Here is a 25970-nt window from a genome sequence, read left to right on the forward strand (position 1 = left end):
AACATTTTCTCCCCTTCACATGTAATTTGGCTGCTGGGATTTTCAGAGGGGGATGAAAGGGGACATAGAAAGGGAATAGTAGAGTTTGGACAGGGTTTGTAGCATTGGTAATTAGCCAAAACTGCACAAGTGTTCTGATAGTTCTCCTGCTATTCATACTTTTGTTTAATGCTTGCCACATTTATTCATCCATGGATAAACTGTTCATCATATCTGAAAACAGAGGGGCAATTCTCTAGAAAGACAAACTGGTAGACCCCAAAGGGATTCAAAGTCTTTTATTTTTCCTGCACTTTTTCTATATTGTGCCATGCCATGTAATCTGCTCCTAGGTCTATCCAGGCATTTTCACCCAAGTAGACCCTTGCTACCACAGGAACTTGGAACAGAGGAAAGTCTTTAATCTTCCCTATAATACGGTGATGTCACTGGCCACAGAATATGATTTTAGTCTTCCTGTCTCTTAGGCTGGTTCATGAGGTTGGTGGAATGTTTTGGTGACGTCTCAACAGGATTGATAAACTGGATGCTCTCTGGACTAAAAGGAAAAAAGACCCTGAAATAGTTGCCTTATGTTTTGCATAAAATGATTAGGAATAAGGCTTGATAATGCTGAGTGGCCTTTGTGTCTAATGTTCCACTGTTTAAATTGGGCATACCAATATGCAAACCCTTTACAGCAACTCAGCAAGGGGTCTTTGATCAAACAAAAGAAGTGAAAGGTGATGCATGACAATTTGTAGCTGGGCACTGAGCAATGGCTCAGATTGAGATAGAATTGGTCGCAGCTATTTTGGTGTGACTCGAAGACACAACCTGTAAATTGATCTCCCTTTTGGAAATGTCTCTCTCTACTATTCTGGTATACAAAAATACCAGACTTCTCCACAAAAAAAAAAAAAAAAAAAAAAAAAAAAAGCCTAAAAAATTAAAGGGAGTTTCTGGTTATAGTAGTGACAAGATTTACAGAGTTTGCCAATTTAGCTCTCTCTTTCCCCATGTCTGCATGTAACTTTTGGATGAAGGATAATAAAAATAAAGCCAAGAAAATGTCAAGAAAGGAATATGGACTCAATTACTTTGCTTTTAAGAACCATGTTTGCTTTGAAATAAGCCTTAGATTATTACAATAGAGTTTATAAATTAAATAACATATACTCATTTATCTTTTTGTATAAGTATTTTTTATAAATTACTACAGTTAATCAGAAGAGTTGTCTCCAATATTCATCTAATTGCAAAATCTTCCATCATTCTGAGAGCTGGAAATACAGGGATCAAAAAGGAATTCTTTATGCATTGAAAACAGAGGTCCTGTAATATCTAAACCAAATATCAGAAAAACAAACAAAATAATCCTTTTTGTAAATTCTAATTCTGGTGCAAGCTTTCTTTTAAGTCACAGGAGCCAGCTATGAATACAGTATAAAATCCAATTTAGCAAAATACCAGCTGGTTTTGATTTGGATATATTGTACTTTTAATACAGATTTTTGCCTTTCTGATTAAGTATTCGTGCAAGTAGAAGCAGGTTACTTTAGCAGCTGAAATTGTTCATATAATTGGTCAAACAGAACATCAGACAAATTATTTTCATTATGCATTTCAAATGAGAGCAGAATGGAGTACTGTCTCAGACTTGTAGCTGCCCTTCCAGAGGGCATATACCTGCCTACTCTGCAGCCAGGTATGAAAAAAGTTAAGCTGAGGCTTTTAATGCTCCTTGTTCTCTTTTCAGACTCCTTGTTTGCATTTGTTTTGCTTTTAAATTCCAATAAACACTTGTTCCATACTGAGCTGCTGTTTCTTGCATTCATGATCGTGGGAGTAGGAATTTATCCATATGCTGGTTTGTCCAAGTTTTATGACTTTCACTCACCTGAGAGCTGATCATGTTCATTGAAAATGTAAGGTCTAAGCTCTGTTTTTACTTTTCTTCCTTCTGCAGAGCCTACTTTTGGGGGAAAAAAATAGGTGTTTGAGAGATCTGTTTCATGACCCAGTTGATGTCCTCTAGCACAGCTTCTAGTGCCAGCATAAAGCTGAGAGCAGAAGCATGTGAAAAGGGTCATGTCCCAGCACAGCTGTCTCTTCCAAAGGTAGTCACACTAATGTGCAATCTGGTATGTGCAGTTTGGTTCTGACAACACAGCAGTGCTCAGGGACTGTGCTAAGCACAGAAACTTGTATCAAACTCATTTCTGCCTCCAAGAATTCAGAAATAATGTTTCACTTAAGTTTTGGAGACAACTTGCTCCTTTTCCCTTTCTGTTCTCAGTTTCTGCTCAGCAGACACATCTGGGTTCTATCAAAATCTATCTGTCTTGCAGTCATGAGTATAGCAGTCATCATGCTCTGTGAGACTGCAACTGGGCACACAGGATCAAACAGGCAAATGACATTTTGAAAGAAAAAGAACCACAAATTTTTATCTAGATGTTCAGTAAGAAGATAGTAGAAAAAGCAGAATCCTGGTCTCATCTTCAGTCTGGGGCTGATGTTGCCACATTTGCTGCTCTGTGTTTGAAAGGTCTCTGTACCACCAGCTCAGGCAAAACTTTAGAGGCAGGTGCTGCACAGGACAGGCTTAAGAATCACACACACATGCCTGAGAGCATTGTCAGTACTCCTTGAATTTTGTCAGGCTTGGTGCTGTGACCACTTCCCTGGGGAGCCTGTTCCAGTGCCCAACTACCCTCTGGGTGATGAATCTTTTCCTAATCTCCAACCTAAACCTCCCATTGCACAGCTTCATGCAGTTCCCTTGGTTCCTGTCGCTGGAGAGATCAGTGCCTGCCCCTCTTCTTCCCCTCAAAAAGGATGCTGTAGACCACAATAAGGTCTCCCCTCAGACTTCTCTGCTCCAGGCTGAACAGACCAAGTGACCTCAACTTCTCCTCATGTGGCTTCCCCTCAAGACACTTCACCATGCTCATGGCCCCCTTTTGGGCACTCTCTAACAGCTTCTTTGGATGCAGCCCAGGGTACAGTTGTCTTTCTGGCCTGCAAGCACACATTGCCAGTCACATTTAAACTTTCATCCACCAGTTCCCCCAGATCCTGGTCTGCAGGGCTGCTTTTAATACATTTCATCCCCTGGACTGTATTGATGTCATTGGTTGCCCTGACCCAGGTATGAGACCTCAAAACTTGGCCTTGTTGAACCTCATGAGGTTCCGATGGTCCCACTGGGTATTTCAGAAAACTCTGGCCTATAGAATTTACAACAACTTTGAAAAAAATTATAGGTTACTATAATTAGTATTATAATTTTTAACAATTATTACTTAAATCTTTAATGATTTTAAAGAAGTGAAACCCTATAGAAATATGAAGTGGAGCAGTACCAGTTTGTTGTGGGTCAATTTGACAGCACTGTGGTTTTTCTGTAAGGTACCACATGTAGATCTACTACACGTATTAGTGTGTATACTCATGATACACAGTAGTTGCCTCTCGGGCAGTTACTAGCTTGCTCAGCTTCTTCAAGTATAAAAGTAGAAGCAATCTGATCACTTCTGCAGGCATAAATCTGCAAAAATATTGTCTTTTTTTTTCTTGAGTTGTCATGGCAGTATTCTCAGTGGATCTTATCTTTTAGCTGAGATGCATTTAAGTCTATGTAGTCAGCACAAAACTGGAATTCACACATTACTTTTTAAATAATTTGTGCTGGAAATTGAGGTTATCACTCCTAGTTATTTTGGTTTTAAACACTGGTTGCTGTCTATCAGCTAAGCTAATTTGTGTACCAAGAAATGCCATGTTAATCATATGGAGAATACAGAAAGAAATGAATCAGCTCTTAGTAGTAGTTGAATATGCAGAATTGCAGAAATATTTTGCTGAATGGACAAAACTTAGAAAGCTCCTCAGATTCATAATTCTTTGGTCCTTGTATCCTTTGATGGTAGCCCTTGTCATATCTAGCCAAAAGGTTTCCTTTTGCTCATTTTATATAATGCCCTTTCAAAATTCATGTTGGTACTGCATTTAGTATCTGAAATTTAGTATCTGTTTTCCTTTTCACCTTTGCTCCTTTCTGTCCTCTTTTCAGAGTCCCATTACTTCTACATTTTTTTCCTACTCATCTGTATTTTCACATTTTTGAATGATTGCCAAAGCAGTAGTGGAATTACTGGGTTTACCTGTATGCTCTTTGTCTGATTTCCAGATGGAAGTCTTTTTTCTTGTGGTTTGCTTGCCAGGATTTGTCCTCAGGTGATAATAACTTTAATGTACTTTCTGCCAGTTTCTATTTCATCATGTTACCTCTTGCACTTGAGGGTTCAGCAAATCTGACAAACCAGCAAAATGCAAAAGGTAACAGAATTCCCACAGCAAAAACATTTGCTAGCATGGGGATGAGGGGTAAAGGAGCTAGGTTTTCGTGTTATTAATAATAAAAGCAATAATAAAACTACAGAGGTGCAGGGAATTCTTTTTTCAGACTCTTGGTGTTCAGCAGCCAACCAGGGGCAGGAGAGGTGATGAAATGAAAATTGATCCTGTTTGTTTTCTCCAGATGTCATTACTGCCTGATGTCTTGACATTTCTTTAAGCGCCTCAGAAGGAACAGCTATGTGATTCTTCTGTTTTCTGATAGATTTGTGAGTTAGGTCATTGTTCATTTCATTTCACACTGGGAAGGCTGCAGTAAGAAAGTTAACAAATGTTTTTTCTTGGATTGTACATAGAACAGAGGAAGAGCTTCATTTTCAACTCCTTTGTCATAGCTTAGTCCTAAGGCAACAGCTAGACTGAACCTACCTGCACAATTTGTTGAATGGCTCTTTGTTTTAACCCATCTGTGTGGAAGGGTACCTGAAATCTATTTTTGTTGGACCTTTAAGGGTCCCTGCTGGTTGTGGCTGCCTTTGAGGTGCAGCATCAGGCTCAGTCCCCTTGGTGGGGACTCAGTGGCTTCCTGGGTCCATGAGCATGGGTATGTTGAAAAGATTTCCATCATTTTGAGGTTAGTGGTTCTTCTTGTTACTGTAGAAAGGTGCAGTGGGTTCTTTGTTCAAGTGGGGCAGTTTGCATCAGCTGTTCTATGTATGAGAATTTTCAGCTAAAGGCAGGGCTATGCTGTTGGAGTGAGGCACATGCAGACTTAGAGATACAAAGCAACTTCTTAACAGAACTACTTCAAGCTTTTCCATCAATAGCTTATGTTCGTTTCAGCAGTTTGAGCTGACCTTATTGCTGGGATGTTGTACTGGGCTGGTCAACACAGTTTAAGCAGTTCTTGTGCTAATGAACTGGTAAACTTGGAGTAAGACGAGAAAATACTAAAAATATAAGAGCAGAAAAAGTCACTAAGTGTAACTGGAACTTCTTTAAAAGACATTTTTCTTCAAATACAGAAGTTAATTAAGAAGCCACTGATGCTGATCACAGTTCAGCAGAGTGTTTAACACTGATCCCATGTAACACGGGAACCAACACTATTTTAGATGTTACTCATGTAAGTCTCTGTTGGTGGGACTTGGTATTACTGGCAATACTTTGAATGCTGAAGTTAACCCAAATGTTAAGTACCCTTCTCAACTGCAAAGTGGCAATCTAACCTACAATTGTTCCTTTTTAAAAAATCATGCTATTTTTTCCCCATTTTTATATAAAACTAAAGAAAAAGAAGAATCCTTTTGAAATCCACCTGATATGTAAATTGAGAGGACTGAGAAGAAAAAAGTTGTCAAGATGGAATACATCAAACACACAGAAAATTCTACTTCTTCATGTGTTTGGAATTTTAAGTTTATCTTGAAATGACAGTGGGGTTTCAACAAGAGGGGCAGGCTAGAGGGAAAGAAAATAACATTTTTATAGAGATCTTGCGCTCAGACTCAATCCAACAAAAAAGTTTTAAAGACATAAAATAAAAAATTTAATTGCTGCAATGACTGGTCTTTGACTGCTGAAGCACTAGTGGGAAAAATTAGTGAATTAGATTATCAGTTGATCTGAAAGTAATATAAAGCAATATATTAATATTATCTGAAAGTAATATAAAGTAATATAATACTGCCTCTGATTATTAGATGCAAAAGTTCAGACACTGTGATGCAGGAGTTTTTGGCTAAAAAGCTCAAATCACTACTCTATCCTTACTTCCCTTTAAAATTCAATAAGAATAACTAGTGCAGCCCTCTAGGCTTAAACAGCCCACATAGTTCTGCAACCATAAATAAATAAACCTGTATGAAAAATTGAACAGCTATATTGTTTTTATTCTTCTAATGCAAAGTATTTCCCTTGTAAACCACTCAGTTATTGCTGTCATTTGCTCTTAATGTGTTAGATTGGCAAAACTCCAATGAGGCTTTATAGAAGCTATTATCTAAGATTTATTTTAAAAATTAAACATTTTAATGTTCATAGGAAGGCAGTAATCCAGTTGGAAAGGTTTAAAAAGGTGAGGTACAATTAAACAATTTCTAAAATTCTCTTGTGGAGAAATTGTGAGCTATTCCCAGCTGATCTGTTATATTAACTTCTAAAAAGTAATTTTACTGGTTAAATTATTTTCCATTCATTTGATTGACAGCAGTACTTGTTTTCATAGAAATAAAAATTTTTTATAAATGGCATTACACATATAAGGCATAAACTAACATGCAATGGGGTTTTTTTTTCCTATAAAATATAAGGAAGAATGTGGGAGGGTTGTGTCTTTGTGTATAAACTGTATGAGCTTTTATAGGATGTAGTTGCCTTATGCATTTTGCATTTTGTCATACTTTGATTTTTATTCAGTATGAGTTCTTTATTAAAGTTTTGTCATCACTGTCTTGACCTGAGGTATTACATGTCTGTAGTGTTTTTTCAGAGATAGTGGAAAAGTTGTAGGTATTCTGTAAGATCATTTTTTAAAATGTGATGGAAGGTCTTCTGAAAAGTGCTTTAATTGGAGGACTGGTATATGAAGTTTTGGTTTCCCCATCTGGCAGACCCCACAGAACCACTCTCTCCCTGCAGCAGGAAGAAAACTGAAAAAGCAGGAGAGAGAGAATGCATGAACTGAAATAAAATTAGAGAAAGCTCACCAGTTTCTGTCAAAAGCAAAACACCCCTCTGAAGGGGCGCCTGCTCAGCATGGGGTTACCCATTGGCTGTGGTCTCTTTGTGGGTATGCCTTCTTTGCCATGCAGTACCATGACTTCTCTGGTCTGGTTGTTCCCTCATTCTCTTCTCCTTGGGATTTTCTATCCTTTATTAAAGATGTTTTCACAGAGGCTTGGCTGAAGGACTCAGCTGTGTCTGTCATGGTCCATTTGGATCGCTCATATTTACAGGACAATGTACTCTGTAAATTGAACTTTATTCTATGCGCTCACTAGGTCATGCAACAGACAAACTTCTTGTTGCAAGCATTTTCACAAAAACAATACTTCTCATGTCCTAGAAGATAATGTTTAAACGTCAGCTCTTCAAATTGATGAAGAATTGGTGAGTTATTTATGCTCTCATTTTCAAGTCTTCCAGTTTTCTGAGAAGCAAATAATACTGATCATTTGGGTCTAGGGAGACCTTACAGAACCTTTCATTATCTAAAGAGGCTACAGGAGGTCCGGAGAGAGACTTTTTACAAGGGTGTGTTGTGACAGGGCAAGGGAGAATTAGTTCAAACTGAAAAGGAAGCAGGTTTGAAGTAGATATGAGGGAGAAATCCTTCACTATGGGGGTGGCAAGGCACCGGCGTGGGTTGTCCTGAAAATGTATGGATGCCCCATCCCTGGCACTGTTCAAGGCCAGGCTAGATGGGGCTTTGAGGAATCTGGTCCGGTGGAAGGTGTCCATGCCCATGGCAGGGGCGTTGGAACTGGGTGATCCTTGAGGTTCCTTCCAACCTAAAGCATTCTATGAATTGATTCTATAAGTTGATGAAAACAGCTGTACTGGGTGAAACCACATGCCTGTTCAAGCCCTTATATCAAATAATGTACAGAATGTTGTGGAAGGAATTTGAAGGGAAGGGAAATGCTACTTGCTTCTAGGGTGTATACAGTTCACATATTTTATAATTGTCGCTAAATGAACACATTCCTTTTGTCAAATAAGATATTTACAGGGATGTTGCATTTTAGTTAATACTGAAGTATTTTATAGCATTTAGGTTATTGTAGAATTTTCTCATTAAACTGCAATTTTAAGTGAAGAAGTAGAGAGGAGAAGCAACATTCTGTCTTCCTTTCCTCACTTCCACTCTGCAAAACTACATGGGTTTTGTTGCAAAGTCTTCTTTGGGTCTTTTTAGAAATTAGTTTTCTTGGGAAAAAAAGTACACGTTTTACATTAGGCTGTGTACCATTTTTTTCTTTGAAAATTATATATCAATTTTAAAAAAATCTGCTCATCAAAAATTAGTTATGCTGCATTGTGGAAGATTTTTGAAATACTTTGTTCTAAGCTAGACAAACCTGTAGGGTTTTTTAGTGCTCCTTTGTTTTTTTTTAAAAATCAGTATTATTTTCTAAACTTTGCTTGGTTTGTCAAGTGTTTTGGTTCTGAAGACATTGTTTATCAATTTGACTGTGAATATTTGGAGTCCCAAAATGACAAAGGAGACAAACCAAAAAAGTTTCATTCGCAGTAAATGGTATAGTGTTTAAGGCCACTTGTTTCCTTGTCGCTTGTACTAGGAGTTTTCAGTGTCTCTCCTCTCACCTCTCTTGCCTCTCAACAAATAATTATATCCTGCTTCTTTTTTGACACCCATTTTTATGAGAAGGTAAGGAATTGGAGAATATAAAGGTTATTTCCAGTATTTCATCCTTCATATCTGATACACTTCCATTTTATCATGGCTATTTAGCTGTTCTGCCATTCAGATTTGCTTTAGAGTTTCTTTAGCATCTTGTTCCAGAAAATACCTGGTAATGTCAGTCATTGTGTGACTTTTCTGAGCAGACATCCTACAAATATTCTATACCATCCTCCTTAAATGACAATTGTAACGAAATCTTGACCTTATTGAAATCTTCAAGAGTTATGTGCTCTGAATTTTACCAATGGGTAAAACAGTCAAGTCTTGCCTCTGAAGGATCACAAAATATCCTGAGTTGGAAGGCACCCACAATCATCATAGAGTCCAACTCCTGGCCTTGCACAGGACGCCCCCAGGAGTTACACGGTGTGCCTGAGAGCATTGTCCAAACACTTTGTGTACTCTGTGAGGCTTGGTGCTGTGGTCACTGCCCTGGGGAGCCCGTTCAGTGCCCAACCACCCTCTGGGTGAAGAAGTATTTCTTAATCTGTAATCTAAAACTCCACTGACACGACTTCAGGCCATTTCCTTGGGTTCTGTCACTACTCCTTTTATTTCTACAATACCACCCTTAAGTGCAAGGAATATGAACTTGAGCAGGTAAAGAGAGCTCTCAGCTGTATGTTGGAAATGGAGACTGGAATTTCAACTTTTTGGAGAGATAAGAAATAATTCATCAGCTATCCTGTTATTTGGGTAGTTTTGAGTAGGTTTCTAAGTTTTAGTCAAATTCAACAAATTGTTGTAGGTTGGCTCTTACAGTTTGTCACCAAAAGTCCTTGCAAAACTTGTTCACACACCACATCTGTGTTCAGTTACTTTCAAAATGTTCTTCTTTTTGTGAAAATATGTTGTCTGTGACATTAAGGAGGTCTAATATTTAGGTGCTTGCTGCATTAGAATCTCAATACAGAGAGGTCTCTTGAGTTCCACTGGGATAAACTAGGTGTGAACAGTTGAGTCCAAAGTAACAAAAAGGGAACACTTTGATTTTCCCACAGATATTTTCACTTCTGAATAGTGACACAGAATCTAGTTGTGCTATTGTCCCACAGCTGTCTCATCTCTAATCTTGCCCTCCTATTCTTCCAATGAGGCTTTTTGATTAACTTTTTATTCTTAGGATAGCAATTTGTACTGAAGATCTAATTAGAACTTTATGTAACACAGGCAAAGCCCTCCTTTTGCAAGTCTGTCTCACTTCAGTCCTGCTAATCTTGTAGCTTTCGGTATGGAGCATTCTGAAATATCTGATATTTCAAGCTATCTCCTCTGGTTGAAAACAATTTCAGCTATTGAGAGTCGGGAACAGGGTTCATTTGATTCTTCTGTCCCGGTAAGGAAAACTGTAACATATCTCTGAAATAAGGCATGTTTTTAAATTTCAGTTTTAAGGGTTAGGCTTCTTTTGGGGGGGAAATTAATTTGACTAAACTCTGATGTACTGAATGAATTCAGAACTCATAGCATAGCTCTTCTGTGTTTCTTTCTGATGAAAAGATAAGTAGCAAAGAACTGTCTTTTATAAAAGCTGGTAATTTTTCTGGGGAGAGAGTGCATAGTTCTATATATCTGGAATTCAATATATTTTGCCAGTATTTCTATTTTATCGTTACTTTAATGATCAAGAAAAAAATCTATATTACATATAATTTTTACTTCCTGCAAAAACATGTAATTGAGATATGGCTTTAAAATTATACTAAATATAAGTTGAACATATGGGTATTACTACTTATCACCAGATAGCACACAGTAATGTTGTATATTGTGTATAAAATAAGTGATTTATTCTATGTTTACATCATATGTGTTGCTACTTCTAGTTCCAAGTATTTTGAATAAGCTATTTATATATATTAATGTAATGTGCACAGGAAATATTTTAATAGCAGATGGCTTTTGGTGACTGGGTTAGGTAAGCCAGGTAGAATGCGCTGGACAGGAAAGAAGATAGTATCTTTCTTTCTTCTGTGTATCTTCATTTCATGTGAAATATAAATTTAATAGGGTAGTTTTAAATTAAAATATGCTAATGTTGTGCAGAAGAGACAAACATCTGAACTGTTAAGTATGTGATCAACAACCAGAAGAATTACTCAGTTCTAGCTGTGTCAGATCAGTATTGTGCTAATAAGTGAGCAAAAGGGTCTTGAATAACAGATGGGTTGATAGCAAAAAAAAAAGCTTGAACCCCTGTTTGTATGAGAGTAGAGCACTTATCATTGAAGAAGACATTGCAAAATGTGTCACAAAGCATATAGCATGTGAAGGATGGGCTGACTTTTACTTTGGAGTGTCTTGCTTTCTCCTTGTTAAGGCTGCCCTAAAAAACCTTGTGCCTCCCACAGATTCTGTGTTCTTCTTGCTGTAATATTTTCTATGTCATTTTTCTCCCATTCCTCTGAAGCACACGATGTTCCCATTTCTTGTCCTCCCAGCCAAACATTTATTTAGTATCAGGGTCAGGTCTGCAGTGGGGTTTTTATATGTTAGTGCTCAGAATTGGTGCACCTGCCTGTGAAGTTGCTTAGTTTTTGGAAAGGACCATCACGTTAGGTGTTAGTTTTTCCCAGACATCCCATGGCGAAAGTCAGGATTTACAACAGGCTGAGAATGGTAAATGTGATATTTGTGGCAGGCATCATAATTTATTGGAGGAGGGGGATGTGTTTCATTTGGAGGGTGGGATTGGTGCCTAAAAGGTAGGGTAGGAGGAGACTGGATCTGTCCAAATGGTTTGGGGGAAAGGCTGCCTCATATCTGAATGCCAGTTTTTTGGGATAGATGTTTGAATTATTTTCAAGGTTGAAATGCTGTTGTACAGGCGCAAGAGAGATCTGAGTTCCTGAAGCTGAATATTTTTAGGACTGTGCTCTTTGATTCCTGTGTTGTACCTCTCTCCTGCCTTAAGCAGACAGCTCTGTTCGTGTTACTAAATGCTATGCTTAGTCCTTTTCCAGGTGTTCTCTCCTAGTGCCTGATGTATAGTGCATAACTTTCAGTTTCCTTTGCCAGGAAATGTTTTCTTTATCCATTCTAACAGTAATCAAAGCTTATTTCTGAAAGCCCTCTCCTGGAGTTTTTCCATTAAAAAAAGAGAACCAAACCATCTTCATATCAGAGGCAGATATGCAGTAGATGTTTCTTACTGTTACTGTTTCTGCTGTTATTGCTAGAGGAAGAGTCTGCCTTGATGCTCTCAACCATTTAATGTTCCAGTGTTTTGGGGGGTGCTGTTCAGTGCATGAAGGGTGGTTGTGACGTTTGAAGTTCCCCTAATTGGTTTGCAAACCCATCTTCTCAGTCGTGGTTCAGATCAGTTCTGACAGTTTTTAGATTTTATGTCTTTGATTGTTACATGTGTTGTTCGATACAGTGAAAGGCGAATGTTGTCTTTGTGTACAAGGAAAGTTGTCCCATTTTGTGGAATAAGTGGCTTTTGATATATGCATTCACACAGTAAATTCAGAGTGCAGAACTTCCCTAGTGCTTTTCAGGTCACTACTAATAATGTATACAAAAAGCAGCATCCTAAATGTTTCTGTTTTGCAAAGCAGAAAATATGTCTTGAAATCAGTAAAGTTTCAAGATTTCCTATAACCCAGGAATGATCATGTTTCAAAGTGCTGCCTTGTATTATTTTTTGTGCCAGCGTCATGAAAAAAAAGGCCATGTTACTTGCTGCTAGATAAGTCACCGTTCCCACCTATTTTAATTCAGTTTAAGATTATTTTTTTACTCAGTGTTTCTACATCCAGTTCTAGCCAAAACAACACTGTTAAGAAATGACAGAATGCTAAAATGTAAAGATGGGGAGAGACCTCATAGGTCACATCTCCCATCTGTCAGAATGTGAGTACTGCCTACGGTATTCATTTCGGTGCTAACCTAAGTTTGTACAAAGGAGTGTTAGGCAGCAAAGCTTCAACCTCTCTGCTAAGGAGACTATACTATAGATTTTTGAATTTGCCACATAGTTGTAGCTGTGGATAAAATCTACTTGTCTGCCCTTGGCATGAAACTGAAAAATATTTCCACCATAAAAATTGCAAAATATTGATTGAAAAACAGGCAAGTATAATTTTCCTGATACGAAGTACTTTTCATCAATAATATCAAAGAATTATTTACATTTATTTTTATATTTCTTCCTTTTGATTTTAGTCCATTTTGTTAAATTTGGTTTTTCAGTCCTATTTTCACCTATAATAGGACCATAATAGGTCCTATTTACCTATTTGCAGTCACAATCTATTTTTCTCAAGTTCACAAGGATGCTTTTCCCTTTATCATTTCTCAAGGGGAATTACCTTCTTTTTTTCCAGGCCTGTAATTTTAAGTGAGGTGTGTTTTTAAGGTTCTGTGCAACTTCTTTGAAAGAATGTTGGTTGTGCTGTACTCTCCAGTCATTTCCTTTGTGGTTCAGACTTATAATGGACCTTGGCACTTTGTTTACTTAAGCAATGATATATCATAGAGCTCCTTTTGTGGTACTGTTACTTCTCCTCTAGTTCAGTCCCTTTACATTGTTTCCTTATTCTCCAAACCTATGGTGCCATGTTATATTGATTTTCTGTTTTAAAATTTTTTACTTAATGCTATTTCTAAGAATTGAGAGGTCAACAGCAATGCATTTTAATAGAGTATGTAAGGGGAAGTAGGTGTAGCTTTCTTTCTCCAAGGAAAATGTCTCTTTATAGAGGATCTGTAAGGGTATAAATACATATATGTTTAATCAGTTGCTGATTTTTGTGTTTCTATTTTTACATGGCAACCTTCCTTGTGGCTATGGTACTGTTTCTACTTTCTCTTTGTTGAGAGCTCTTGTTGTGGCCTTGCAGTACTTGGAAGGGTCTAAGTGGAAAATGGGGACTTTTTAACAGGATCTGTTGTGGCAGGATAAGAGCTAATGGTGTTAAGGTGAAAGATGATTGATTTAGATTAGATATAAGGAAGAGGTGTTTCACAGTGATGGTGGTAAATACCAGCACAGGTGCTCAGAGAGTTGGTGAATGCCCTATCCCTGAAAATACTCAAGGTCAGATTGGATAGGGCTCTGAATAACTTGATCTAGTTGAAGATGACCCTGCTTATCACAAGGTCCTTGGACTAGATGGGCTTCCAACGTCCTTTTCAACTCAAATCATTCCAAGATTTTATGATTTGTTGTTTCTCCTACTTGGCTACGTTTATATTATAGAAGGGAAGTTTTCTTACCTTGAGATTATTGTCACACAAGCGGAGCTACAAGTCACGTTTTCCCTTCAGAGCCCAGCCCGAGAGAGTTCATGTCTGCACAGGATACCATTGTGTACGCAACATTTTCTTTCATAACCAAAGACTTTGCTCTTTTGCTTTCTTCTGCTGGTCTAGTCTCACCTCCAATACTGGATTTGTAGTTTTTTCAGAAAATAGAGTAGCTAAATAAAAGGTGCTGAAAAATATCTCTTCTACAGTGAAATTTCAAAATAATTGGTGTTTTGAAGGCAAGGCAGATTTGATTTAGGGAATTTAACTTTCTTGCCAGTTTACATAAATATTTAATTACTGAGTTGGATATTGAGAAACAATATGACAAACTCACGCTAAAGGAAAATGCCTCATCTTGAGGTTCATCTTCACTCCAGACACCTCCCCTCCTCTAGCCATCACTTCAGGTCCCACTCAGTGCCTTTGTGGGGGATGATGGACTTGGGTTCCCTCACACATGGGGTTGGATCTGGTGTTAGGACATGCTTTTTTCTCTTTGCTGCTCTTTTATCCTCACTCTTCTTTATTAGTAGTTTCTCCTGCCCCAGTGGTGGGTCTGGTGTGACACTGGCTGTCACCTGTGCCCAGTGTAGGCTTCTCCTCATAGAAGCTTCCCCTGCAATTCACAGCTTCCTTGCTGTTTCCATCCAATAGGGAGCAGAAGGCAGGCAGAGGAGACACAAGATTGATGCTTCAGTAGGATGGACTCCTTAAACAAGACACTTGAATGTAGCAGAGTGAGGAATAATAAGGTGTAAAGTCTATAAATTGGACTGATTTTTCTTCTCTGTGCCAAAATTTTAAATGATGAGGGAAATTAGTCCTAAAAACAAAAAAGAAAAGGGCATTTGCATATTTCCACTCTCTGTCCTACATGAAGATTGCATCATTCAAATGAGACCATCCTCTTTAATCACTAACAACCTGATGGCATTACAAAGGTTCTCAAGGAGAGCCCTGGCTAAGTTTGGCAGCTTGTGATGTTCCTGCTGGGTGCTACAACCTGTAAAATTATTGGAAAACTGGCAGTTCTGGAGCACTCAGGTTCTCAGACAGAAGGACATCAGCAAGAAAACTGAGGTTTAAAAATAGTTGGCAAGCCCTATAGTAAAGTACCAAATAGTAGTAATTTATGTAACAGCATCTCCATTGAGAAATGCATTTTATGCCACACAAAGCTAAACCATGTAAAAGAGCTGATTCCCCCTGAGCCCTGCATAGCTGCATTTCACACATGGATGTTTATCTTTTAAACTGATGTACTGTCAGTGCAGTGGTCCTGCAGTGATTTAGGGTTTGAAACAAGCTGTCGGGCAAGTGATATATTTGGAATTATTTAGTTAATTTTATTCATCACTTAGAGATTCTGGGACATAAAGGGGCACTCTGGGACATCAATTAAAACTTTTCCAGAGGACGTTAGGATAGACATTTACTTCCACTGACATAAAAATCAAAACATTCTTTGTTCCAGCACAGACCAACTTGAATTTGGCTTATTGCAGATATTCAAAATCAAGTTTTTCTTTACATTCTTCCTCTATACTTAACTTTATATACATTAAGTGAAAACATTTGGCAAAATAACTTTGCCTCTATACATACTTAGCCAGAATCAGTGAGTTAATTTGATGCATTATATGGACCACAGTAATTCTCATCTCTCCTCATGGCCACTTCAGTGCCAAAACAATATTGTTGGTGATTTTGCTATTTGTGCTATAATTAGAATTACTATTATAATTATTGTGCTATAATTAGAATCTTTCAAAAACTCCTGAAACTTTTGTATTTCTTATTCTTTTGCCTCTGTGGAGAGTTTTAACTCTGACACCAGTAAGCCTTGATGCCTTCTGCCCTTGCTAAACAGAGATGAGCACTCTTTGGCACTGATTCCTTTCTTGCTGGGCTCCTGTTTACAGTGCTGAATGTAACAGATTAACTTGAAAGCAGGTGTTTCATTCTTTAAGATTCATGTTCTGATTAAACTGCTTTAACAGTTACTGAATTTTATTAAAGTAATTCCCCTATTTCACATTTAGTTTTGTATTCTGTTTTTTTTTTTTTGTTTTCTTCATCTATGTTATAAATTTTAGTCCATTTGTTTCTGTGTTTTTTATAACCCCATGCAGAAATGTTACACTCAAATCTCAGGTATTTCATTATATAAAAAGGTAACAAAATAAGACACTGGATAATTTCTTTGTAAACTTAGTGTACCATGATGCTAAAAATAAAAAGCCATATGGTGAGTTAGGCAGCCTTGGCTTTTGAAAGGAAGGAGGAAAAAGCCAAATGTAAGAAGAGACAATAATTAAGTTGCAAGTGCAGCCCAGATCCAGCCCCTCCATTGTTTGTATTGGGATCACACATGTGTTTGGTTTTTCTTCTGGCCCTGCTCAGCTTTTGGATAAAGTGTTGCAGGGTTTGTAGATGTGGCACTTAGGGACATGGTTTAGTGGTGGGCTTGGCAGTGCTGGCTTAGCACTTGGACTCTATGACCTTAGAACTCTTTTACAACTTTAATGATTCTAGGATTCCATGAAAGAAATAGCTGCAATTTTGCTTTACTTTTTGCTTTTCTCCCTCTAGAAGGAATTCTGTTTGTGCATACTGAGGCTGGGGGAAAAAAAAAAAGTACACAGCTAGGTCAAGTAGGATGCCTAAAATCTGGATGCATGGTTTTCTTCTGGTCTATTTTGAGCATGTGTACATTCATGTGTATTAGCACAGAATCACAGAATATCCTGAGCTGGAAGGGACCCACGAGGACCATCAAGTGCAACTCCTGGCCCTGCACAGGACATCCCCAAGAGTCACACCATGTGCCTGAGAGCATTATCCCAATACTTATTGAAGTCTGCCAGGCTTGGTGCTGTGACCACTTCCCTGGGCAGCCTGTTCCAGTGCCCAGAGAGCTTTTCCCACTGATATTTCTATGTCCTTCATTAGATATTTTTTGGGGAAAAAATTATCTGTTATATTAATCATTGCTATTTCAACCTGCTGACAGGTAAGATCATTACAGGGGAAACTTCAACAACTGTAAAGTAGGTGCTTTCTTCTCAGTCCCTCTGATAGCCTCTGAATCATGTTGAATTTTCCTTGTGTATGGGTTTTGTTGTTTTTTTTTTTTTTAATAATGCAAATTAATACAGTTTTAAATAGGAAATTATTCCTACAGATTAAGTAAAAACAATGTAAAACTCCAAGTCTGCAAATAAGGCCATCTCCTTTGAAATGGGCAATTTACATTTTAACTAAATGAGTTTATATGAGGTTGCAGTGCATTCAAAGGGAGTGGTCTTGAGGATTTCTTAAGGCATTTTTCTTCTTTCATGGCAGCTGCAGCCTGCAGGCATAGCTTCTTTTGACTTCTGTTTTATGTCTCAGAGCAGAGGTAGAATTGTTTGCTGCTAAGTCATTCTTTAGATGTTCAAAAAGGTTCTCTGTCTTTTACGTTTTCTGATTAATAGCAATGAAATGACTTTTTATCTTTTAGTCTTTCAGTTTGTAATTCAGTGGTAAATATGACAAAAGGTGCTGTGTGTTCTGTGATCTTGAGGCCTCATAGCATGCCAGAGAATTACTGTTTTGACATCTAAATTGTCATTTAATCTTTGATGCTATTGTGTGTAAATGTAAATCTATTTCTCGCAATTGTGAGACTCTGAAAACAGGAACTTAAACTAATTCAGTATCACTTTCTTAAGGCCTTAAGCAGTCTTACACTGTGTCTCTGAGAAATGCAACATGCCCTATTCATATAAATATAGGGACTGCTTTACTTTATATTATTAAGACACAAAATGCTAACATTTTGAAGTAGTACAAAACTGCAAATGTATATTCCAGAGAGTGTTTCAGAGTTTAGGTCTGACTGCCTGGAAAGATGAGCCTTTAACTCTGATATACAGTCCAGAGTTCATTCTACACAAGATGGCAATAATCCACTGACAACTCAACTTTTAAAATGGTAATACATACACTCTTGTATTACTCTCAATTTAACCACCTCCTTATTTTGAGTTTAAATAAATGTAATAATGTAGGTAACGATGGTGATTCCTTAACAAGAAAAGTAGTAGAGAGCTCTAACAGCCTCAAGTTGCATAAGAGGAGGTTGAGATTGGGTATTAAGAAAAAAGTCTTCACTGAAAGGGTGGTCAAGCCTTGGAACAGGTTGCCCAGGAAAGCGGTGGAATCACTGTACCTGGAAATGTTAAAAAGCCAATTCAGTGGTGTGCTTAGGGACATGGTTTAGGGCTGGACATGGCAGCGCTGGATTATTGGTTGGACTTGATCCTAGAAGTCATCACCAAACTTTTTAATTCTATGAAATTAAAATTGCAGTTAGGAATAAAGCATTGGTGGGCAATTTCAAAATGATGACATACTTGGTTGTGTTTTCTTGTTAAGAAGTAATGTGCTGTGCTTATGGTTTATAAAGTAGTGGCCACATAACTTTGTGATTTTGTGGTCTGGTATTGTATATATGAACAGTTAAACAAGGACTTAGGAATGCTGGAGAAAGCAACCCGGTATGATATGGATAGTCTCTAAAACTGAGCAGCATAATTAAAACCAGGATTCATGGTAAAGGGAAAGTTCACCTTGTCTGAGAGGTATGAGTCATGTCATACACTTGTAGAGAATTTGACAGCAGAGTAATTGTTCATGAACTAGACCATGTGCCTTTTTGTTCTGTACCTGCTGGCTTCAAGTGCTTTTACTCTATCTTGCTTCTAAGTTGTGCTTTTGGCAGAAAAGCAAGCAGAACAATCTTGTATATATTTGTGGAAGCAAAATGTTTTATGCTCAAGTCCTTTAAGAATAATAAAAAAAAATCTTCAATTTTTATTCTTTTTCCCAAAGCTATTCAAGTTTTGTCTCAGCTATGCCAGTCTTTCACTGCAGCTGTCAGTGTAATGCCTTTTTTCACAGAGATGGCTCAGCTGAAAGCAGTGCTTCCAGTCAAGGGCAGGAGGAAGGTTCATGCAGGGAGCAGGAGCTGTAAGTCTGACTGCACACTACATTGTCAGCTTAGTATAATACTTAACATATAGGTAGGGATTGGGATGGAGAGGGAAGTATGTGAGAAATGGGGAAAACAGGATTATTCAGTTCACTGCACTCAATAATATTCACACTTCTGGTGATTGGTTAGGTTTTATTTTGCATCTGGAAAAGCTGGTAAAGTGTAATTTACTTGGTAAAATGTGATTCAGTGTCTTGGTCAAGACAGTAGAGGAGGTCAAAGCACAGAATTAGGAATAAAGTTGTTATCTTCCAGGAAGCTGTATCTTCTCAACCAGTCTGAAGCCTAGATAAAAACTATATAGATCTCTGTGGGTATACAGATTGAGATAAGAGGCAGTGCTATCTCAAAGACACTCTAGGCAGAAGTTCTCAAGAGAATCTAGACATATTTTTGCATGCCTTTTTTAATTTATGCACAGTTGAGAGTACTATTGGTGATCAGAAATTTGCCAATGTTCTCCATTTGAAGTACAGAGATAACTGAGTATCTTTTTTGAGAATTTGGTGAATCAGTGTGGCGTTTTCAAGTCATGTTTTCATAGATACAGACATATCATTCTGGAAAGTAAAATCTTTGGCTCCTTGTTAATACTGTTCTTATCCCTTCACTAATTTCACTGTGGTTACAGGACTGTTTTGATGCTATTGTGTGCACTATATGGCTAGCACTATATTTAGGGCTCTCTCCAGTCATTGCAAACTGTCTTCTCAACTTTGCATGATTGAAATCTCCTGCTTTAAAGCGTGAGCTACAAACAGGGCCCAGCTAATGAAATAATCTCCATTTCCTGCACTTTAATGCAATTTTGCAGCTCAGGAGGTTAGTATTCTTCAAATTATCATATATCAGAGAGATGGGAACAAGATGTTTCTATTAAATCATATTTCTTTTTTAAAAAAAAAACAACAAAACAAATATTCCTCCCCACCAAAAAAAAAAAAAAATCCACAAAAAACAAACAAACAAAAAAACCCCAAACAAAACCACCAAAATCCCAAAACCTAAAAAGACAAGTTGTAACAGGGAGCACTGTCCCACACACAAAGAAACACAAAGAATCATACGCCCAGTATAAACAGGAGGAACAGAGAAGGTGAATGCACTGATGATATTAGTTGTGAGTCAGTGCTTTATAGTCACTACATCCATCTGAAACTATTGCACTGTGAATTTTTTCATGCCCATCTGTCTGAACAGGATAAATACCCCAGTTGCAGAAAATCGTCAGTTTGAGTTTAGTATAGTTTTTCCAGTCAGTAAAGAATACAGTAAGCACAGTGTTGAAATGTGTTTTCAAGCCAGTGTTGATACACTGGCTTGAAAATGAATTCTTTACAGGCTCTGTATCAGGGCCAGTCAGGAAAGCTTATCATTCAAATGAGCAGCTTAAAATGCTGGGACTTTTCCTGTGATGGACCAAGTGATAACCTAGGGATCAAGATTAGGTATAAATGGAAGCATCATGGTGAGTGTCCATGGTCTGGGCCTCAAGAACATTTGGTCAAGGCTCGTGAAAGACAGAGGGAGGTGATTAAAAAGAGGGAGGTCAATTTACAAATGTTTACAAATGTTTGGATTTTACCTTGCCAACCTGACATCCTTCTGGGGTGACAAATCTGCTAGCTCTGTGCATGAGGGAATATAAATAGATGTAATTTGCCTGAATTTTAGCAAGGTTTTCAGCAGAAATTCTCTTTCCTAGCTAAATGTGAGAGAAACTAAATGGATGGGTTTACTATGAGTGGGACACTGGCTAGACCAGCAGACTCAAAGAGCAGTGGTCAGCAGTTCAGAGTTTAGTTACTGATGGCAAGTTACTTGTGGTGCTCATGCAGAGTTGATAGTGGTGCTAATGCTGTTTAACATCTTAATTAATAACCAGAATGATTATATAGAGAGCATGGTCAGCAAGGTTTGAGGTAACACCAGACTGGGAAGAGCAGATATGATACACTGGACTGTTCCCTGATCTTTAGAGGAATATAGGAGAAGGAGAAATGTGCTGAGAAGAACCTCACAAAGGTTAATGAAAACATTCAGGAGTTCCCCATGACAGAATAAAACCTGGAGCAGTCCCAGCCAGGCACAGTCTGGCTAAGCTGCAGCTTTGTAAAGAGAACAAGCTGCACATGAGTCAGCCATTGTAGCAGTGAGGGGGAATGGCAAACTGGGCTGCACTTCCAGCCTGGGCAGCAGGGTAAGGGGCATCTCATCCCATTGTCAGACTGCAGCAGCAGGAGTACTCTGTCCAACCCCAAGTGTTCCCATAATTGTTTCTGATTTCTTTAGCTTTATGTCAGGAAATTCTGATGCAGATAAAAGGCTTTGTTCTTCAATAGGTTAAAGAGATTTGGGTGAATGCATTGAAAAATGACTTCTCAAAGATTTTTGTTATTTCAGTAGATACTGTTTTTATAACTCACCAGTGGAAAGATACTTTCTTTTCTGAAAACTGTATTTTTTCATAGTTGGTTATAGACCAACACAGTAGGTAAAAATAAAAAGGAGATAAAATCAATACTGTAAAAAATTGCCAAGCTTATTCTTCCTGTAGCAAAGTAGCACTTTTTAAAGTGCATTAAGCTAAATATTAGTGTTATTGTAAAAAGGAAATAATTTGTTTTACCTTCAATGATAATGCAACTATGGACATATTCCATATACCTAAAGCTAAAAATATTATAAGCATAATAATAAAATCATAAAAATATTATAATCCTATTAAGTAAAATTCAGCTTTTACCTCTCACTTCAGTGTGACCAGTGTTTTGGGACACAGTGAGAATAACAGGTTATGGGTGTATAATATCTTTCCAGATATTAAGCATTTTAATATCAAATAACACTATACCTTGACATTGGTCCATGCAATGAAATGCAGACACCAAATTGTATGCATTTAATTTTAATTCACGGCTTACACAGTTGTATAGAAATTATGGCATTAATCAGCAGTAGCTTTTGTCCAGTAACAAAATTTCTTTGAATGCAGAATTATCCTTGAATGACTGCACAAAAACTGGGGAAAAAAAACCCAAACTGTATTTGAATTATTGCACTGTCACATTCCTAATTTGAGTTAGTAACAACCAAAGGTTTGAAATCCCACAGTAAATATTTGATGACAGAAATAGGATCAGTGTTTCCATCAATGCTGTGTTCATGCCTACCATGCACAAAGAGACCCTGCAGTCTGTACGAGTTTAAAGTGCAGTCATTCAGTGGCAAGTACACAGTGCAGATGAATAGAACTAGTGAGCTACTGTGCTGAGCATTAGTATTTTCATCAGCCCAATTCAGTGACTGAAGAGTCTTTGCAGCCCATGTAGGCATTAGTGAGGCTGAGAAAGAGTGCCTTCCATCACTCTGTCCTACACTGACTACATGTTGGGCTTTCTGAGTCCTTGATTTATTAGCAATCCCATCTCGGCAGTCCTTCCTTTAGTTTGTCACTTTACTGATGGTGCTTGCCTCTGGCTTACAGGTTCTCACAACTCTGGTTTTCTCCAGAGTCTGAGCTAGGTCTGTGCAGCTGGGTAATATCAGAGCTTGGCATTGGGTCAGTAACACTGAATGCCGGAATGGGGAAGAGCAAGAGGTTCAGGTGGTTGGAAACTAGCCTGGATATGAACTTCATCAAGAAATTAAAGATCAGGTTGGGCAGCTTTGCAGATGCACAAGTCTTTTTAAACTGGTCTGTATTTCAATCTGAACCCCAGCTGAGTGTATATGAACCATGTCAATTATATACCTTTGACATAAATATCATCATATATGTCCATATACATATTCAATACTGCTAGCAGTGTAAGCATTAAATGTTTCTCCTCTGTAAAGATCAGTTAATCATCTTGGTTCAAACACAAAAGTTGGATTTGTCAGGTGGGGAAGCTGAAACGCTCAACCTCAATATCCCCTAACTGAAAGTTGAATACATCAGGTTTCTTACAGTTCTACTAAAAGATTATCAACTATATAATACATATTCAGGATGTGGTCCAAAGCCTGGAAAAACTAAAAAGAAAGGCCACAGTGAGCTGTGGTTTGGAGGCTTCATCCTTGATTGAGTGTTACTCATAGTTATGTACTGTTGTATGATTTGAATTCAGTGTGAAAATAGGCTTTTAGACTTTTAACTTACGGTATAAGTATTTCAATATTCATGAATTTCAGGTCTTTAAATTTATTTTCTCTTTTTTTTCCCCTTTCAGGCAAGCCCTGCCCCTATAATTGTCAACACAGACACTTTGGACACAATCCCCTATGTAAGTATTAAGGATTTTTTATAAATATGTAGAGTTGGTTTATTTTCACAGAGAAATTCTTTTTGGTATTGCATAGAAGTTATCATATAAACAAGTATTTAATTTCTTTTACAGTTACACTGTAAATTCTTTTTTGGGAAAAGAAATTGGGAATGCCAATTGTACTCAGGCGAATCATAACATTGTTATATGCACACAATTTGTATATGTTTACTAAAATTAGCCTTTATTTGAAAAAAAGAAAAGTGATTTCCTTAAGGCTGTCATCCTTACCAGTGACATGAGTATTTCCTTTTAGAGCCATGCACACCCTGCTAGCATAACAGAAATATACCTAGATGCACAGTGTATCTTAAAATGGTGCAGTATCCCTTAGTTTGTCTCTATCCTTCTTTTTTAGATGGAAATTGCTCAATGATAAATAACAGCTCAAACTAATTGACTTAATATTTTCCTGTTAATGTCTCTTGTTTTTTATGACTTCTAGGAAACAGATTATCCTGAAATAAATGCATGTTTTTATTAGAGTTTTAAAAATACGGTTTTAAAACCAACATTTGATACTATTGTTGTGTAGACTGTAAAATCAACTATAGTTGAAGATAAAGGACATAGAAAAACACAAAACAAATACATCACAAAAAGAGTAGGAGGCTTAAATGATTGGAGGGAAGAAAAACAAGTAGCACAAAGCTAGCCAGCCAGTATCTAATCTTTCTTCTTGCATCATGTAGTTATCTTTTTGAAGCTCCTAATTAATGTCTCTCATCTGTTGTGTTTTGTCCACATCTGTTTCTTATGATACCAATGCATAAGCCTAATTATTTTTCTACCTACACCAGTCATGTTGCTAGATTCTATCTTTGACTGTTGATGAGGAAGTTTAATAGGAGTTGTCCTGGTGAGTTTGTAACTTGACAATTCATAAAAGTTAGAAATTATGGTGCGTAGCACAGGTAAAGATCACAACAAGAGCAATTTAGAAGAATGACAGTGCTCGAAAGCAGAAGAGAATGAAGTCCCTTGATAGGAATATGAACTATTGGGAAGGGTGAAAAAGTTAAATAGGAATGTGAACTATTGGGAAGGGTGAAAAAGTTAAATAGAATTTCTCTGTTCATTTGCATGCAGCTTTTTTAAATGGCTTCCTATCATTTCTGTCTCAGTTTTCCATCTAACATTGAAACCATCTGCTATGGTCTCACTTTCAATAGGATTGTCTGGCTTTTCTCCTGTATTTTGATGAAACATTTTATACTTAGTGTTCTCTAGTCTTCCAAAAGGGACACTCTGAGCCCCAGTTCTCATTTTCAGGCACTGGACCTGTGCCCAGGTTCCTCTGCAGCTACGGTGTTAGAATTCCTAAATACAGATGCAATTACACTAGTGACAAGATGCTCAATCAATATGATTTATTCCCTTAACACATCCTATCAATACTTACACACTTTTATGCCACTGTTGTACTAGAGTTCCTTTTTCTTAAATAATAAAGAACAAATGACCAAACACATTCAAGAGAAATGTTGACAGTAGGCTGAGAAGTGCCTGTGGGCTGTTTCAGTCTCCAGCACACGATGTGAACTGGATAAATAAACAGAAGGTGCCTGCTGTAGAAATACACAACTCTGAATTAGTCATCTTGCTCTTCCTAGCCTGGGGAGAGTTATTTCTCTTAGATATAGGACACAGCAGTGCCACCATAGAGGGATTTATTTAACACTAGACACTAAGAAGCACTTCATCTTGACCTGTCTGCTGAGCCAAGGCCACCATAGTGCCCCACACTCTGATTTACAAATAGGCATTTGCTTCTGCTCAGGATTTGTGTGCTTGAATATTCTCTAAAATGAGACACAAAAACAAGGCATGAACAAATGACCTCTTCCTCCAAACTAATATTTGAGGGAGTGGGCTGGGAGACCTGTGTTTTCTTTCTTGCTCTCAGGAGTAATGCATTTTAATTTAGTTTGGTTTTATTTTATATTTCCTCTGCAAGGGAGATGCCATAGTCATCGGGCCAGATCCACGTTTTCTTCTCTGTGCATCCCCTTCTGGTCCAGGGATCCTTCCCAATACATATTTAGTGATAGCAGATAGTGGATTGACTCTGGCCAATAGCCAAACAAGCTTCTCACTCCTCTCTGCTGTGGGTCAGGAAGAGAATAGGAGATATAAAAGCAGAAGATAATTAGTTTAATAGGGAAAGCAAATGTTGTATGTGCACGCAAAGCAGAATAAGAAATTCATTCACTGCCTCCCATCAGCGGGCAGATGTTTAGCAAGGAAAGCAAGGCTTCATCAGGTGTAGCAGTTATTTGGGAAGACAAATATCATAACCACGAATGTTCTCCCTTGCTCCTCCTTTCCCTGAGCTTTTACTACAGAGCACATGTGACATGGAATATTCCTTTGGTCATGTGGGGTCATCTCTCCTGGCTGGGTCCCCTCCAAATCCTGTACCCACCCCCAGCCAACTTGCTACTGGGACAGGAAGGGCAAAATAGAAAGGAGAAAAAGCCTCAATGCTGTGCAAGCTCTCTTCAGCAATAACCAAAATTTGGTGTATTAGCAACATTGTTTCAGCCACACATTGAATTATTGCTCCACATAGGCTACTATGGAGAATAAAGCCCATCGC

At 37.8% G+C, this 25970-nt stretch overlaps 1 protein-coding gene across 15 annotated transcripts in view; it reads left to right on the forward strand.

Moving 5' to 3' along the window:
- DLG2 (discs large MAGUK scaffold protein 2) overlaps positions 1–25970 on the forward strand; it is a 982636-nt gene that overhangs the window by 570384 nt on the left and 386282 nt on the right. For 14 of the 15 annotated variants that reach the window (XM_085593066.1, XM_031505123.3, XM_085593076.1 and 11 more), the window contains one exon: positions 23276–23329. In XM_085593066.1, the coding sequence (XP_085449192.1) occupies positions 23276–23329 (54 nt within the window). Of the gene's footprint in view, positions 1–9986; positions 10107–23275; positions 23330–25970 lie in introns of those variants that run through there. The other variant, XM_021545068.4, reaches the window with a different exon arrangement.

The sequence above is a fragment of the Lonchura striata genome, chromosome 1 (genome assembly GCF_050655825.1).
Source record: "Lonchura striata isolate lonStrDom1 chromosome 1, ASM5065582v1, whole genome shotgun sequence".
NCBI lineage: Eukaryota > Metazoa > Chordata > Aves > Passeriformes > Estrildidae > Lonchura > Lonchura striata.